Source organism: Phasianus colchicus, chromosome Z, assembly GCF_987193195.1.
Source record: "Phasianus colchicus chromosome Z, bPhaCol1.hap1.1, whole genome shotgun sequence".
Classification (NCBI taxonomy): Eukaryota; Metazoa; Chordata; class Aves; order Galliformes; family Phasianidae; genus Phasianus; species Phasianus colchicus.
Genome location: NC_143476.1, coordinates 6,502,234 through 6,519,755, shown reverse-complemented (window position 1 = coordinate 6,519,755; position 17,522 = coordinate 6,502,234). Strand labels below are relative to the sequence as shown.

At 49.7% G+C, this 17,522-nt stretch overlaps 1 protein-coding gene and 1 long non-coding RNA gene across 3 annotated transcripts; both read right to left on the bottom strand.

The window, feature by feature from the left end:
- Nucleotides 1-12,672: 12,672 nt before the first annotated feature.
- Nucleotides 12,673-14,962, bottom strand: LOC149912331 (rho GTPase-activating protein 32-like). Its single transcript, XM_090131009.1, has 6 exons — nt 14,795-14,962; nt 14,400-14,481; nt 13,739-13,920; nt 13,170-13,298; nt 12,922-13,004; nt 12,673-12,784 (listed from the first exon to the last, which is right to left on the bottom strand). Exons 1-6 carry the CDS (start codon nt 14,843-14,845, stop codon nt 12,673-12,675), a joined length of 639 nt encoding a protein of 212 aa, XP_089987135.1. The 5' UTR covers nt 14,846-14,962.
- A 158-nt stretch (nt 14,963-15,120) lies between these two features.
- Nucleotides 15,121-17,019, bottom strand: LOC149912330 (uncharacterized). 2 transcript variants are annotated; one of them, XR_016461475.1, is made up of 4 exons: nt 16,884-17,019; nt 16,249-16,335; nt 15,828-15,905; nt 15,121-15,176 (listed from the first exon to the last, which is right to left on the bottom strand). It is a non-coding gene; the product is annotated as an uncharacterized LOC149912330 (long non-coding RNA). The 2 variants fall into 2 exon arrangements; XR_016461474.1 differs by lacking the exon at nt 15,121-15,176 and having other exon boundaries at nt 15,718-15,905.
- Nucleotides 17,020-17,522: the final 503 nt, after the last annotated feature.

Below are 17,522 nucleotides of genomic sequence, written 5' to 3'. Positions count from 1 at the left end.
CACAGGCATGAGCAGGCAGTGCTGAGCTGCAGGTGAGTGCCTGTGTCCCACAGCAGGAAACCCGTGGGTGTCTTCAGGGGTTTGAAATGGGCAGAGCTGAGAAACCTGTAGGCTTTCACTGAAATTGTCCTCTGCTTTAATTTGTAATCTTAGTTTCACCAATGCTTTCCAATATTATTTTCGTATGAGTGCAGATACATGGGATAGGATTTAAAGTTTTTATGGTGCTGCTGTATAATTTTCTGTAGTCATCATAAGCCAATAAAAAAAATAAATGGTAATCAGGCAATCTATTAACAACCTGTGGCACGTGTCAAAACAATGAAATTCCTTGCAGGAAGACAATATTGCTATATAATAATGTGGCTATCCAAAACTGTTAATTATACTTGATGAGCTGGAGATAATCCTGAAATGGGGGACTTTGATCTTAGCCAAGAATAATAAAACTTATTATCATTCTTAAATTGGCAGCTGCTTTAAAAAGCCTGTGTCTTATTTCCTTTTTAGTAACACTGGCTAAATCAGAGAAAGTGATAAAAGAATTCCATGATTGCAGCTTAGGGATTCCTTCCCACTTGACCAGAAGTAATCTATGTCCAAAAATGTCTGTAAATACTTTTTCTATATTCTTTGGCCAGTTGAATTGATATTTGAGATGAATGGCAAAAACATTTTCCGTACATAGATAAGCAATGCAAATTTGCAGGATTGTTTTAGAGAAAAAAGCTCCGGTTATCTGATCGTTTCCATGCAGAAATAAGATTTACAGAAAAATTCTCATTATTATTATTCCTGCATGAATAAGTTCAAAAAAGAGATGTGGGGGATGTTGTTTCAACTCCAGGTAATTGCAGGAAGGACTGTCAGGAAGGAAAGGCTAGTGTCTGCCATGGGCAAAGAAACACTTCTGGTTTTCATGTTCCCTTTGTCTTTGAGTGCAAGAGGCCATGAGGAGAGTGTGCCCTAAACTTGGAACCTTTTTGACCATTGCAGCAGAGATGGAGAAGTGTTCAACCTTCTAGAAGGACATCAGGACAAAGATATGTAATGAAAATAAGTCCAGGCTGGCTGTCCTTGTGGGCATCAGATGCTGACATCTGCAGAGTTGTTGCTATGGGAATGGGAGAACAGGTGGAATGTTGCATTTCCTTGTGTGACACAGTCACTGGTGAATTCAAAGCCAGAGGGGTTTAATAGAAAGAGCATCACCTCCCTGCCAGATTAGGCAAAGGTGAGTGGGATGTTGTTTCAATTAGTGCTGATGTCAGGAAAGATTGTAAGGATGGAAAGGCTGGTGTTTGCCATGGGCAGGGAAACACATATGGTTTTCATTTTCTCTTTCTCTTTGTGTGCCAGAAAAACAGGGGAGAGTGTGCCCTCACCTTGGAACTCTCCTGCCCTCTGCTGCTCAGAGGGAGAAATGTTCCAGCATCTAGAAGGACATCAGTACAAAGATATGTAATGAAAATAAGTCCAGGCTGGCTGTCCTTGTGGGCATCAGCTGCTGGCATCTGCATTGCTGCTGCCATGAGCATGGCACAGCAATTAAAAGATTGCTTTTCCTTGAGTGACCCAGACTCTGTTGACTTGTAAGCAAGAAGGATGCTATAGAAAGAGCTGCAACCTCTACCACACATGGCAAAGGTGAGTGGGATGTTGTTTCAGTTGCTGCTGATGTCAGGAAGGACTGTAAGGATGGAAAGTCTGGTGTTTGCCATGGGCAGGGAAACACATCTGGTTTTCATCTTCTCTTTCTCTTTGATTGCCAGATAAACAGAGGAGAGTGTGCCCTCACCTTGGAAATCTCCTGCCCTCTTCTGCTGAGATGGTGAAATGTTCCAGCTTCTAGAAGGACATCAGGACAAAGATATGAAATGAAAATAAGTCCAGGCTGGCTGTCCTTGTGGGCATCAGCTGCTGGCATCTGCATTGCTGCTGCCATGAGCATGGCACAGCAGGTAAAAGATTGCTTTTCCTTGTGTGACACAGGAGCTCTTGACTTGAAAGCTAGAGGGATGCAATAGAAAGAGCTGCAACGTCTGCCAGACATGGCAAAGGTGAGTGGGATGTTGTTTCAATTAGTGCTGATGTCAGGAAGGACTGTAAGGATGGAAAGGCTGGTGTTTGCCATGGGCAGGGAAACACATCTGGTTTTCATTTTGTGTTTCTCTTTGAGAGCCAGATAAACAGGGGAGAGTGTGCCCTCACCTTGGAACTCTCCTGCCCTCAGCTGCTCAGATGGAGAAATGTTCCAGCTTCTAGAAGGACATCAGGACAAGGATATCTAATGAACATAAGTCCAGGCTGGCTGTACTTGTGGGCATCAGCTGCTGGCATCTGCATTGCTGCTGGCATGAGCATGGCAAAGCAGGTAAAAGATTGCTTTTCCTTGAGTGACACAGGAGCTCTTGACTTGAAAGCAAGAGGGATGCAATAGCAAGAGCTGCAACCTCTGCCAGTCATGGCAAGGATGAGTGGGATTTTGTTTCTGTTGCTGCTGACGTCAGGAAGGACTGTAAGGATGGAAAGGCTGGTGTTTGCCATGGGCAGGGAAAGACATCTGGTTTTCATCTTCTCTTTGTGTTCCAGAAAAAGAGGAGAGTGTGCCCTCACCTTGGACCCCTCCTGCCCTCTTCTGCTGAGATGGTGAAATGTTCCAGCTTCTAGAAGGTCATCAGGACAAAGATATGTAATGAAAATAAGTCCAGGCTGGCTGTCGTTGTGGGCATCAGGTGCTGGCATCTGCATTTCTGCTGCCATGGGCATGGCACAGCAGGTAAAAGATTGCTTTTCCTTGTGTGACACAGGAGCTCTTGACTTGAAAGCTAGAGAGATGCAATAGAAAGAGCTGCAACCTCTGCCAGACATGGCAAAGATGAGTGGGATGTTGTTTCAATTAGTGCTGATGTCAGGAGGGACTGTAAGGATGGAGAGTCTGGTGTTTGCCATGGGCAGTGAAACACATCAGGTTTTCATTTTGTCTTAATCATTCTGTGCTAGATAAATAGAGGAGTGTGTGCCCTCAGCTTGGACTCCTCCTGCCCTGTTCTGCTGAGATGGAGAAACGTCCCAGCTTCTAGAAGGACATCAGGACAAAGATATGTAATGAAAATAAGTCCAGGCTGGCTGTCCTTGTGGGCATCAGCAGCTGGCATCTGCACTGCTGCTGCCATGAGCATGGCAAAGCAGGTAAAAGATTGCTTTTCCTTGTGTGACACAGGTGCTCTAGAGTTGAAAGCTAGAGGGATGCAATAGAAAGAGCTGCAACCTCTGCCAGACATGGCAAAGGTGAGTGGGATGTTGTTTCAATTAGTGCTGATGTCAGGAAGGACTGTAAGGATGGAAAGGCTGGTGTTTGCCATGGGCAGGGAAACACATCTGGTTTTCATTTTGTCTTTCTCTTTGAGAGCCAGATAAACAGGGGAGAGTGTGCCCTCACCTTGGAACTCTCCTGCCCTCTGCTGCTCAGATGGAGAAACGTCCCGGTTTCTAGAAGGACATCAGGACAAAGATATGTAATGAAAATAAGTCCAGGCTGGCTGTCCTTGTGGGCATCAGCTGCTGGCATCTGCACTGCTGCTGCCATGAGCATGGCAAAGCAGGTAAAAAATTGCTTTTCCTTGTGTGATACAGGTGCTCTAGTGTTGAAAGCTAGAGGGATGCAATAGAAAGAGCTGCAACCTCTGCCAGACATGGCAAAGGTGAGTGGGATGTTGTTTCAGTTGCTGCTGCTGTCAGGAAGGACTGTAAGGATGGAAAGGCTGGTGTTTGCCATGGGCAGGGAAAGAGATCTGGTTTTCATGTTCTCTTTGTGTTCCGGAAAAACAGGAGAATGTGCCTGCAAATTGGACCCCTCCTGCCCTCTTCTGCTGAGAGGGAGAAATGTTCCAGCTTGTAGAAGGACATCAGGACAAAGATATGTAATGAAAATAAGTCCAGGCTGGCTGTCCTTGTGGGCATCAGCTGCTGGCATCTGCATTGCTGCTGCCATGAGCATGGCACAGCAGGTAAAAGATTGCTTTTCCTTGTGTGACACAGGTTCTCTTGACTTGAAAGCTTGAGAGATGCAATAGAAAGAGCTGCAACCTGTGCCAGACATGGCAAAGATGAGTGGGATGTTGTTTCAATTAGTGCTGATGTCAGGAGGGACTGTAAGAATGGAGAGTCTGGTATTTGCCATGGGCAGGGAAACACATCTGGTTTTCATTTTGTCTTAATCATTCTGTGCTAGATAAATAGAGGAGTGTGTGCCCTCACCTTGGACCCCTCTTGCCCTCTGCTGCTCAGAGGGAGAAATGTTCCAGCTTCTAGAAGGACATCAGGACAAAGATATGTAATGAAAATAAGTCCAGGCTGGCTGTCCTTGTGGGCATCAGCTGCTGGCATCTGCATTGGTGTTGCCATGAGCATGGCACAGCAGGTAAAAATTGCTTTTCCTTGTGTGACACAGGAGCTCTTGACTTGAAAGCTAGAGGGATGCAATAGAAAGAGCTGCAACCTCTGCCAGACATGGCAAAGGTGAGAGGGATTTTGTGTCAGTTGCTGCTGATGTCAGGAAGGACTGTAAGGATGGAAAGGCTGGTGTTTGCCATGGGCAGGGAAACACATCTGGTTTTCATTTTCTCTTTGTGTGCCAGAAAAAGAGCAGAGTGTGCCCTCACCTTGGACCCCTCTTGCCCTCTGCTGCTCAGAGGGAGAAATGTTCCAGCTTCTAGAAGGACATCAGGACAAAGATATGTAATGAAAATAAGTCCAGGCTGGCTGTCCTTGTGGGCATCAGCCTCTGGCATCTGCATTGCTGCTGCCATGAGCATGGCACAGCAGGTAAAAGATTGCTTTTCCATGTGTGACACAGGAGCTCTTGACTTGAAAGCTAGAGGGATGCAATAGAAAGAGCTGCAACCTCTGCCAGACATGGCAAAGGTGAGTGGGATGTTGTTTCAGTTGCTGCTGATGTCAGGAGGACTGTAAGGATGGAAAGGCTGGTGTTTGCCATGGGCAGGGAAACACATCTGGTTTTCATTTCCTCTTTGTCTTTTTGTGCCAGATAAACAGGGGAGAGTGTGCCTGCAACTTCTAACTCTCCTGCCCGCTGCTGATCAGAGGGAGTAATGTTCCAGCTTCTAGAAGGACATCAGGACAAAGATATGTAATGAAAATAAGTCCAGGCTGGCTGTCCTTGTGGGCATCAGCTGCTGGCATCTGCATTGCTGCTGCCATGAGCATGGCACAGCAGGTAAAAGATTGCTTTCCTTGTGTGACACAGGAGCTCTTGACTTGAAAGCTAGAGGGATGCAATAGAAAGAGCTGCAACCTCTGCCAGACATGGCAAAGGTGAGAGGGATTTTGTGTCAGTTGCTGCTGATGTCAGGAAGGACTGTAAGGATGGAAAGGCTGGTGTTTGCCATGGGCATGGAAACACATCTGGTTTTCATTTTCTCTTTGTGTGCCAGAAAAAGAGCAGAGTGTGCCCTCACCTTGGACCCCTCCTGCCCTCTTCTGCTGAGATGGAGAAATGTTCCAGCTTGTAGAAGGACATCAGGACAAAGATATGTAATGTAAATAAGTCCAGGCTGGCTGTCCTTGTGGGCATCAGCTGCTGGCAACTGCATTGCTGCTGCCATGAGCATGGCACAGCAGGTAAAAGATTGCTTTTCCTTGTGTGACACAGGAGCTCTTGAGTTGAAAGCTAGAGGGATGCAATAGAAAGAGCTGCAACCTCTGCCAGACATGGCAAAGGTGAGTGGGATGTTGTTTCAATTAGTGCTGAAGTCAGGAAGGACTGTAAGGATGGAAAGGCTGGTGTTTGCCATGGGCAGGGAAACACATCTGGTTTTCATTTTCTCTTTCTCTTTGAGTTCCAGATAAACAGGGGAGAGTGTGCCCTCACCTTGGACCCCTCTTGCCCTCTGCTGCTCAGAGGGAGAAATGTTCCAGCTTGTAGAAGGACATCAGGACAAAGATATGTAATGAAAATAAGTCCAGGCTGGCTGTCCTTGTGGGCATCAGCTGCTGGCATCTGCATTGCTGCTGCCATGAGCATGGCACAGCAGGTAAGGGATTGCTTTTCCTTGTGGGACAGGTGTTAAGCCATTCTGATTCACCCTTTGCATCCACAGCATACAGTTTTTTCCCACACTGCTGTTTCTATCCAGCAGTGTGCATATATGCAATGCTACAGATGTTGGTGGTCCTGCCTGTGGCAGGGAGTTGGAGATTCCTGATCCTTGAGGTCCCTTCCAACCCGAGCCATTCTGTGTGTGTGTGTGTGACTGGCTAAACACCAATTGTTGCTAGCTCAGCAGGTATACTGCTAATTATTGAACGCCTGACAGCTGCTTATCAACACTTGGCCACTATTTCTGGACACCTGCTCATCCCTGAAGAGAGAGAAGTTTGGAAGGAGGACAGAGGGGAGTCTCTTGATGCCTGCCTGTTGCATCCCAACCTGCCCACAGAGTGAGTCAATTCGGCCTTGTGTGGAGGCCCTGGCTTCTTTGGAGTCTGTTTTTCTTTTGCTGAGCTTCTCCTATCCAAACAGAATGGCCTTACAACATGCTTTCTGGTCCTTAATGCTATACCCATGCAGTTTGTAACTATTACAGTTCTGTAAGTGAGAATTGATCACATGATTGAACAACTGTATTTCTAAAATATGTTATGAAATAACATATTTTTACTAATACTAATAAAGTCTTTCTACTTTTTCAAACTGTTTCTAAGGGCAAATTACTAAACACATGGTGCTGTACTACTTCAGAGCAATCCCACATTTGATAGCCAGTGCAGAAACAGCATTCCATCCTACAGCATTAGCTAGTTCAGAGGTACCAGGCGTGTATCTGGATGTGGCTGTTGTGCATAACTGGGGCTGAGGGATCAGAAATGACAGCTCCACTCTTGGAGACCACAGAACTAAAATGGAAAGAGAAAATAGTTGCAGGGCAATTGTTCTCTGTGCCTGAAGCAGGGATCGATTTATGGGGGAGAGATTTAACAGTTAAATGAGGATTACAGCTGCAAGTCTGTGAAACAGATATCAGGGTGTCAGTGTGTTAACAGCTGTGATGAAGAAGAAATGAATCCAAAGGTGTGGGCAGGGGAAGGAAATCGGGGTGGACTCACAATTTTCCCTTACAAAGAACTGCCCAAGGAGGGAGTGGAGCTGTGAAACAGCAACAATATCCCATAGCCTTAGAAGGGAGAGTGGGTCTAAAAGCTGTAACACAGACAGTGGTTAAGGATGTCTTCTGGAACCTTGTCTGTGGCCTTATAACACCCCAATCCTGTCGGCACGGAAGGCAGACGGCACGTATCGGCTGGTGCAAGATGTAAGGAAATGACTGAACCCGTTCTCAAAAGACAGCCTGTGGTTCCTAACCCCTATACCCTAATGAGTCAGATCCCACACGGACAGCAGTGGTTTGGTGTGAGAGACCTCAAAGATGCTTTCCGGACAGCCTCTGGACTCAGAGAGAAATGGCTGCGTTTGTATGAGGACACATTGTAATCCTATCGTGATTCGTGATGATACTGTATATACTGGAACTCGTGCTAATCCTTGTCTTTGCAGCATTTGAGTTGAGTAACTGGTGCTGCTGTCATGCAGAAAGCTCCCTTCCAACCACTCAGCAAGCATTTGGATGAGACAGCTTCCTGCTGGGGAACCCTCCGACATCACTGCTGCCTCCTCCAAAACCATACCTGCAGATGCTTCAGAGCTCTTCAGCATGGACTTCCTTCCTCCCATCAGCAGCTGCTCCTGCACTGACCTTCATTCACACTGGGATACCATCTGCTTCCAGCAGGAGCTGACCTGCGAGACAGAGAAAGGAAACGTGGGATGAGCACCAATGCAGAAGCACAAGGCTGTGTCACCACCACGTCTTGCAGCCTTGGGAAGTCAGCTGCAACTGCAGCCTTGGTCAGAATTACAACGGGCACCGTAAATTAAGTGTGACCTCTGAAGTTGTTGCCATGATCAGAAATAGACGCTGAAATCGCTCACATAACTGTCGGTGGTTCCCTCCAAATTCTTTTGCTTTGGGGAACAGATGGACTCGGAATGGAAGGACACGAGAAAAAGGACATCTGTTTGAGCTCAGCAGACTTGAGAGGTGGGCCTGGGTGAACCTGATGAGGTTCAGCACAGCCAAGTGCAAGGTTTGGCATTTGGGCCGGAGGAATCCCAGGCATTCTTTTGTCATCGTGGTGGTTTCCAATAGACCCCAACAATGAGACATCAGGTCGCCGTGTGGGCTCCTGGGTGACACTGCCATTTCCCAGCCATTGCAGCCTAGGGGCAAATAAAGTAAAATACTTCAGAAAGATCTCACACTGATTGCATATTTTACTGTTCTTTTACACAAAACAGAAGGGGAGGGCAGCAGATGCATGCAGCTGCATCAACACCCAGGCTGCTAAAGGAATGGAAAGACAGAAACAGCAAATATCAATGCCTTATTCTAATGCAAGGAGGGAAGCTTCTATCAATGTTACTTTTTATCATTTAAAATGAGCAGTTGGCACTCTTAAAGGAAAATCCTAGGCCCCAGGTTCTGACAGTGTGGCAATCTGGACTCGGCTGTGACTGATCCAAACAGTCTGTTCCAGATTTTAACATCCCTTCTATGCATTCACAAGTTTTCTCTCTTGACTTCCCCTTACAGCCGTTAGATGCCAGCAAAACATCCCACAAACACTCCTTACCTCTGTGCACACAGGCACCCATCCAACCAGAGCCATCAGTCATTCCCAGCCATGCGCTCTTCCTCCAATCATGGTCAGCATCACACGGCCGTCACGCAGCTCACTTGACTCAGTTTTTCTCTTCTTTCTGGAGGTGTCCTTGCTTCTCAGCCTTACCTTCTCGTGATGTTTATCTCGCTCTGCAGCTCCTGCTCTGAATAGGCTTTCTTGGATTCCCGCATGACAGGCACAAAATGCAGCCACAGCCCCTGCCACCAAGGTCAGCTCTTCAGCACACATTACCTGAGGAGCACTTGGCAACTCCTGCAACCTGAGCAGTGCCAGGAAGACTGTTTCACTTCTGCTTCTCCTGGCTCAGAAATTCATTTTCCTACCTAGAAAATGGAAAAAGAAAAGAAAGAAAAAAAATCCTGACATAAAGCAGACACAATTGATACCATGGAATTCTGGAAGGCAAGGGGTTTGCCCTCTATGATGAGAAGTTGAGTGCAAAGAACTAAGAAGAGCCATGAGCAGGTTGTGAACTTGTGGGTAAAATTAGGAAGTGCAGCAGTGCAGGGCTTCTGGAGGTGAGGGTCTGCTACAGCCGCCTGGAAAGAGAGCCTGTTGGTGGGAGCTGCTTACTGCAGCCAGCAGAAGCATCGCACTCACTGACTCTCATCCTGATGGGGGATTCCAGTCAGTCTGGGAAATCAGCATGGCTGGCTGCAAGCAATCTGACAGACTCCTGGAGTGCAGTGAGAATCACTCTGTGGTGCAGGCATTGGGCACAGCAAGCAGAAGGGAAGCATTGCTGGACATGGTGCACACCAGGGGTTACGACAGGAGGCGGTCAGGGCTGCAGTGACCATGCCCTCCTTGAGTTGGTGATCTCAAGGAATGCGGGCCTGGCAGGAAGCAAAGGCAGGAGCCTGATCTTCAGGAGAGCCAGCTGCAGGCTGTTCCAGGAATTCTTGGACGAGATCCTCTGGACAACTGTTTGTAGGGGCAAAGGGATGGAAAAGAGCTGGTCACTTTCTCAGAAAAAAACTTGCTCAGGTTGCAGGCTGAGCTGCAGGAGAGGAAGGGGAGGAGGTGCCAGCACGGCTCTGCACGATGCTCTGCCACACTGGGCAGCTTGATCATGGCTCAGCAGTGGGATCAGACGTGGAGAAGGGGAGAAGGAAATCAAGGATGGGAGGGAACCATCAGACACAGTCAATAAGTGTCTGTGAAGTCTTGCAAACCAGAGATTCCCAGGTTGTTTCTGCTTTTGCAGCATTTGTGTGGTGCAGGGTGAGCAAATTCTTCTGCTGCTTGATTGCCGCCTAAAAGGGAAATGGCCACTGAGCTGCAGACCAAGCAGTACTGCCTGACGTTGGCCAGGGGGAGCTTCTCCTGCCGCAGTGTGCTGATGACAGGTCTGGAGATGATCTGCAGGGCCAGTTCGTAGATGGGAGCCAGGAAAGGACATGATGGGAGGAGGGAGGTGTTAAGCAACATCCAAGGCATCAAAATGCATCAGAAGGCCCTGAAAAGCATCACAAAGCCACAGCCAGGAAGCTTGGGAGTATCATGAGCAGCATCCAGGATGCGAGAGATTATTTGCTACCATGCCAAATGGTAGCAGAGCTCCCCCTGCAGACATCCCAAAGCCAGACAAAACAGGAACAAACCCGGAGCTGAGCTGCATGCACCCCACAGCCACAGCATTGCAAGCTGGGGTGCCTTGCTGTGTGCTGCATTCATCCCAGTCCGTGTGAATGAAGACTCTGGAGGCAGTCAAGGCGTTGATTGAGCACGAGTGTGCTTTTATTATTATATAAAGGACAGGAGGGTGTGAGAGGTCCACGGTGAAGATGGGACTCATCCTGTCTTGTCATGGAGAGAGTGGCTCAGAGCTCTCAGTGCTGCTGTCCGGTGCCTGGGACTGGAGGCCTGATTGAAAGTCCCCCTGCAAGAGGCTCTGCTCCTCTTCACTGATGCTGACCTGCTCCTGCATGGAGGTGCTGCTGTCGGGGCACTCACACTGTGCTTCAGATGGGCTGCACTGCAGAGACTCTGGGTTAAAATCCACACTTGTGACTGTGGTGTCTGGGAGGCTCAGGTCAGCAACTTCAGCAGAGCCAGGTGTAATGAGAGCATGGACTTCGATGAGCTCCTTCTCTCCATTAATGTTGTTAGATGGAAGGCTGCTATTAGAACTGCAGCAACTTGTGCTTCCTATGAGCTCTCCACTGATGGAAGCACACAGAGCATCCTCGCTACTTGCCCTGGATCTTATGGCTTGGCAAGGGCTCGATTCACCTAGAAAGGATACACAGGGGTTAGTGTCAAACTTTCACAAGCTGAATTACGACAGTGGTACTTGATCAGGGGTGAAGATTTAGGCACGGGATTGAACGCTAGAAAGAGATACATGTGCAGAGCAAGCTTGAATTCTATGCTCCTGAAAAGCAGGGATTTGGAAGCTGCATTTGCACCCTTACCTGCCAGGACTACCACTGCTGTTTCTGAGGGCTGCCTGGCATTGCGCTGCAGTTGGCGTTTGCTGCCAGAGGATGGCTTCCTGAGGCTGAAGCAGCAACACCAACTGCTAGCTGGTGATTCCTCAGTCTTGCTGGGTGGATTTTGTCTGGAGAGAGAAAACAGCCAATGCTGTGAGTCGTGCGTGGTGCAGGGTGAGGGAAGAGCAGCACTGAGCTCTTGGCAGCAGTTGCTTGTTCCTAGCACTGCCTGGTTTCTGCAGGAAAACAGAAAAACCCACCCAAACAATGATGCTAGGTGCTGGAAAAGAAAGTCCTCTTTACCTGTCAGATGGAAAGTCAACGACGGTGTGGAATTTGCCCTGCCCAGCTGCAGGGCTTTCTTCCACTTCAATGTCCCTGCTGCTCTCTGTCACAACAGGAGACCTGCTGTGGCCTCGCCTCTGTGCCTGTGCCTCCTCCAGGCTGAGCAGCTTTGTGGCAGCAGAAGAGACCCCCACAGACTTGGGCCCTGGGAGAGAATTGTGCCCTGTCAGGGAAAACCACAGGTAAGAGCGAGGATCAGAAAGCAGCAGCACAGCCACCACAGTTCTGGGGGAGGTGCTGTATTTTTCTCAGGCTTGCTTATCCGAGCCACTGGAAGAAGAGGAGCTCAAGATAACCATGTGGGCAGAAGTCTGTTTATGGCAAAGGACACGGTCATCATTAAGAGAGCTCACCCCTAGATAAAAGGGGCAGGGAACTGAGAAAGCTTCGCTGCCACACTTGCATCAAGCTTTTCCTGCGTGCAAACCATAATAATGACGGTTTCCTCCTTGTGAAGTTTGGGCTTGGACATTCTCAGCATCCAGCAACAGGATGCCATACCCTAATGGAAGTCCAGAGGTCTGCTGTCCCCTTGATGGTAAAAGAGTATCTCAAACATCCTGGAGAAGGCCTGCATTTGGTCAAGGTGTCAGGTCAAGATCAAGCTAATGGAGGAAGACACTCACCTGCTGCATCTGCAATGTCTGCTCCGGATTTGGAGCCGAAGAGGACGTCTGTGTGGTTGATGATGAATTCCACCACATCCGACTGCGTCTGCAGCTCCATGCAGGCAGCTCTTCCGCTGGCGCAGGCAGACTCGTTCTGCTGTGATCTGTAGAAAAGGCAGATTTTAGAAGTCATTTCTCCAAGACCGTTTCCCCGAGTCTGAATTGTTGCAGCCAAAAGCTGCCAGCTGAGGCTCTGGAGACTTCCGCAGTGGGCAATCAGTGATGCCACTGCAGAAATTCCCCTGGATGATCAAGGACACGTCAGTCCCATCTCAACAAGACTGCAGAAATTGTCACCTAGACATTGTGCCCGTGGGGTTGGAGAACAGCCCAAGCTCCTGCTCTTCTGTCAGCCACAGATTTTACAGGAGAAGAGCACATTTGATGGAGAAAAAGAGAGGACTGTTTTTTTTTTTAATGGAGAACAGATGTAAGCGTTGTGTTGAAACAGAACCAGAAGTTTACCTTAAGAGGTTTGGAGCCCACACAATGGCTAGGTTCTTGGCATGCATGTTTGTTATACTGGAGCTCCCAGCCAGACACGCCAAGTGTCTCATCAGATACTCCAGAGTCCTGGAAAACAAGAGAGGCAAACGTTCAGCACCAACAAGCATGCCGTGCTGCAATTCAGAAAGACAAAGGCTGGAACCGCATCGTTGCCCTCTGCAATGCAGCACGGCTGAGCTCAGCAGGCTGAGGGCAGCACTGACCTGTAGTGAGGAGCGGGCAGCTGCTGGATGACGTCCTGCATTCTGAGCAGCCGCTCCTCCTCTGTAGCGGCACCAACAGCATCCTGGAGTAGTGCAGAAAGGGAGCGAGACACCAATCAGGCTAGTACACCACTGCGAGTAAACCTCGTGGGGCTGACAGCAAAAGGGCCTCAGAGCTGGGGCACTGCTGCAGCCATCTGCCAAGAGGCCCAGGAAGAGGGAAATGAAAGACGTGGCCTTGTGCTTACCGAGAACTTGCCGTACAGCTGGTGGGTGAGCAGAGGGTTCGGGAGCTCCCTGAAGTACATCTTGCAGAGGGAGCTCACGCTGTGAATGTCACGGACGGTGAGCTCAGGAATCTGCTCCGACTCAAATTCCTGCCTGGAGAGAGGGACGCAAACCCGGTTGAGCGAGAGGAAGGCAAGCCCAAAGCCACACCAGATGCACTCAGGCTGTGTCAGTCGCAGCACTCTTACCGCAGTCTCTGGATGTTGGACGCGACGCCGGACAGGCGGTATATCCCCTGCACCACGCCGTGCTGCTCAATGAACTCAGCGCAGCTCTGGAGGACCTGGGGGACTGAAGAACACGTGCCAGCTGTCAGTGGAGCTCCTGATTCAATCGTGCTGCAGGCTGTGCTTCACATCCCATCCACTAAGCCCAGCCAGCCTTGGCTGAAGCAAATACAGATGTGCTTGTCTCTTAGGAGCATCCGCCTCACTTTATCCTTCAGCCATCAACTCCCATTACACGTGTCTCCACTGCTATCAGCCTGCCCCCTGCTAGATATGAGCTCCCTTTCATCTTCTTTAGATGCCCAGCAGAGGAAGATCTCAGGAATGGGCAGCTCCTTACCATCACGACCGGAGTGGAGAAGATGCTCTCCCAGGTCACAGCCAAACACCCTTTCCTTCTCCACCTCCCGCTCAGTCGGTTTCTTTGGGCGGGCCTTCACCAAGGAACGAAGGAAGGTGAGGATCTTGCTGCGTTTCTTGGGCACTGCACAACAAAAGGAAGAAACCAGGTCATTTCAGGTCTGGCTCCGTTGGACGAGGCCGAGCACAGCACATTCTACAGAGCACGTCAGAACGGGAAGAACATTACCAACCAGTACATACAAAAAGGGATTTTCCCCATGCCTGGAGGAGCCCAAGGCCAGGTTGGATGGGGCCCTGGGCAGCCTGATCTAGTCTCACATTAAATGTGGGGGCTGGGAGACCATCCTGAGGCGGGAGGGTTGGAGCATGATGATCCCTGAGGTCCCTTCCATCCCAAGCCATTTTATGAAGATTCTATACTTTCCCCAAGTCCAATCATAAACACAGGAGGATTGGGCCAAATCTCTGACCCATGGTGTGCATGAAGAATCATCAACACAGAGGACAATGTGGGATGGATAAAGGAGGTACTAAACATGGAACGCACCCCCAAAAAGACTTCATTTTGCTTCCCCACACCATCAAATGTAACATCCCTACCTGGCTTTGGCACTGAGTTGATGAGTGCCTCAGGAATGTTCTTATTAATGAGTTCCACACACTCCCCTGGGAAAAATCCAACCTGTAACAAGAAGAGAAGCCAACTATTGCATGCAGCACTTCTCAGGTCTGAACTGTTAAACCAAAAGCCACATAACATTTCCCTCGGAACGTGCTTGCCTGACGTTCCATAAGACTATCCAGCAGAAAATGGCCATAGTTCAAAGCATAAAGGTAATAATTTTTCAACATTTGCAGCCAACGGCAAGGTCCCCTGACACCGACACAGGGAAACTGTTTACGTCCATTAGGCATCCTGTGCATGCAGAGCAGCTCTAAGCTAAGATTCCTGCCTTTACTGCAGTTGCACTCTCCAGTCTGAAGCTTGTGCCTACCTGGAAGCCGAGCTTGCCTCTCCACCAGGGGGTCAGCTCCTTTGGTGGCATGTCGATGACACACACGATGTCTCCGACCTGCAAGAGATTGCAACGTCAATCCCAGCTTCAGCACAGCTGGGAGGAAAGCACAGCTCAAATGTCTGCATTCTTCTGCACTGCCAAACATCGCCGAGCATTAAAGCACTTGCACCAGTGCAGCTCTGAAGGCATTTGCCATTGTAAAATTGAGCAACAAGGAACGCCTTGAACTGCTTACCTCAAAGGAGAGTTCATCCGCTGCCTGGGCAACGTATCTCTTAATAGCATGGGCAGCAGCAATAGCTGGAACATTCACAGGTGCCACCTCATGGTCTAGCAGGGGCTTCCCCTTGTTCTCAGCCTGAAACAGAGAGCACAGGCCACGGTGAGGAGCTGGGAACCAACAAGGAGGATTTCAAGGTGAGGAGCACATCTGCAGAGAAAGCTGCAGGAAATGCACTCGGTCCTTATCATGGGCACTTCAGAAGGAACTGCAAGTCTAATAACGGCTGTTTCTCTCCCTGGTGTGCAGCAGGCACACGCCAGGCAATGCAAAGATGCATCTCTCCCCACCCAGACTAATCAGCAATGGCACTGACGCAGACAGGTGGCCTTGTCCATTTTGCCCCCTCCTTTCCTGCGCTCTTTGTGCAGGAAGGCTGACTGTTTAAGATGCTAGGAGACCGTGAAGAGGGAAACCAAAGCTACGGCTGCAGTTACAAGGTGCAAACAGTGCCACTGCAAGCACCAAGCAGCTCTCTTGAGCAGTCCAACCAACAGCGAGGCCAAACAGAGCAGAGAATGATTGTTGTTTCTGCAGCCATTTCAAGGGAAAGGTCAGTAGGGGACAAACACCACAGCCGAGATGGCTCTGGTACTTTTATAAACTTGCCACGCTTGCACTGCTGTCTTGCCACAGAGGAGCTCTCTTGGAAAGCAGGAGAGCACATCTGCGGCTCACTCTGCTGGCTGCAGTCAGGGAACAAAGACCAATCAGAGCTTCATACTCTACCTCTGTCCATGCCAGGTCAGGCCCACAGCTGATCTCGCTGCACGCCACAGCCATCAGCGTAGGTGTGACAAGCTGGAACTGAAAAGAAACACACTTTTATGTTCTCTGTTCACATCTCTGCTGTGCTCCCTACAGCTGTCGGGCACACTCACACAGCCCAAGCACGCCTGCTGGTGTCCCTGGTGATGCTGTGCAGCTCTGCACAAGCTGGGGCTGGGACTCTTTGCCTAAGGGATTGGTTTCCTGTAGACCAGCTGCTCACAGCACCACAGACAGCATCCTTCTGAGGGCTGAGCTGCAGAGCACGTGGAGAAAACCCACACGTGACCAGCGTCTCATCAAAGCTGGATGACGCTGTGTTACTAAACACGGGGCGTCACGGGCTGCTAAAGCATGTGGGGGGACAAACCATGGCAGGTACCTGGCAAGAGATCAGAACGAGGGAGACAAATCTCACGAATCCGCAGCCGTTCCTTGTCACTTTGCTCTGATCTTCCACGAGCAAAAGCTGCAGCAGGGAAGCAGGCAGAGGGTGGAGAGAGGAGAGAGAAAGAGCAGGTCAGTTTGCTTCCACGGTTTAGCAAAGACTACGAGGGAAAAACCAAAATCTGCCCTCCCTCAACTTAAAAACTTAAGTTTTCAACTTAAAACCATTTCCCCTTGTCCTGCTGATATCTACCCTTTCAAAGAGTTGATTCCCCTCCTCTTTTTAGGCTCCCTTTAGGTACTGAAGGCTGCCATGAGGTCACCCCACTGCCTTCTTTTCTCCAGGCTGAACAAGCCCAGCTCCCTCAGCCTGTCTTTGCAGGGGAGGTGCTCCAGTCCCCTGATCATCTCTGTGGCTCGCCTCTGGACCCTCTCCAACAGCTCCCTGTCTTTCTGGACACTGTACTGCAGCTGGGGCCTCACAAGAGCAGAGCAGGGGGGGACGATCACCTCCCTGTCCCTCATGGCCACCCCTCTGCTGATGGAGATAATGTGATCCTATGAGCTCCGCCAGCCAGCAGTTCTCAGCACTCACTGTCCCCCCGTCTCTCCCACACTGTCTCAGCTTACCTACAAGGTGCTGCACAGGACGGTGTGAAGACAAAGGGACGCAGTCGGTGCACAAGTGCAACAAGCGAGCTGCTCAGTCAGAGCTCCAGCGCTCCAATGAAGGGACGCAGCACGCACTGCTCCTCCCCTCATTCTAGCCCTTATGACATCACTGAGGGCCACCAGGCTGCTCCACCACGACGCACAGGGTGGGGAGGCAAGACCAGTCACAAGGGCAGAAGATTCCAACAGCCCAGCCCAACGTTCTGGAATCAGGGGCTGCTTGGAATTCTACCCCAGCCAAATCCTGGAGAAGCTGGCACGGGGTCGTCATGACCAAAGCGCAGGACCTGGCGCTTGCTCTTGTTGAGCCTCGCACAACTGGCCTCAGTGCATCCCTCTGGAGGGCCTTCCTGCCCTCAGCCAGATGGACGCTTCCTCCCAGCAGCGTACCTTGCAGTGCTGGGCCCATGTCAAATCCACACTAGAGTGGCTTTTGTTACATTCAAGGGCATGTTGCAGCACCCATCTATTTCACCTGGAAGGAAATAAAGCAGGAGATGGGAGAAACACAGAACTACTGCCAGACTGCTTTATCCCTTTCTTAGCCCAACTTCCCTTGCCTCATCCCCTACCCCAACTCCTGGATGATGCCCACGG

Bases quoted from the DNA above. Each gene is read 5' to 3' on its own strand.
- LOC149912331 (XM_090131009.1), bottom strand. From the start codon at position 14,845: ATGCCACCAAAGGAGCTGACCCCCTGGTGGAGAGGCAAGCTCGGCTTC. The intron at 14,482-14,794 runs GTAGGCACAAGC...TTCTTGTTACAG, and splicing joins GAGGCAAGCTCGGCTTCCAG to GTTGGATTTTTCCCAGGGGA. The intron at 12,785-12,921 runs GTCAGTGCTGCC...CTTGTTTTCCAG, and splicing joins CTGCCCGCTCCTCACTACAG to GACTCTGGAGTATCTGATGA.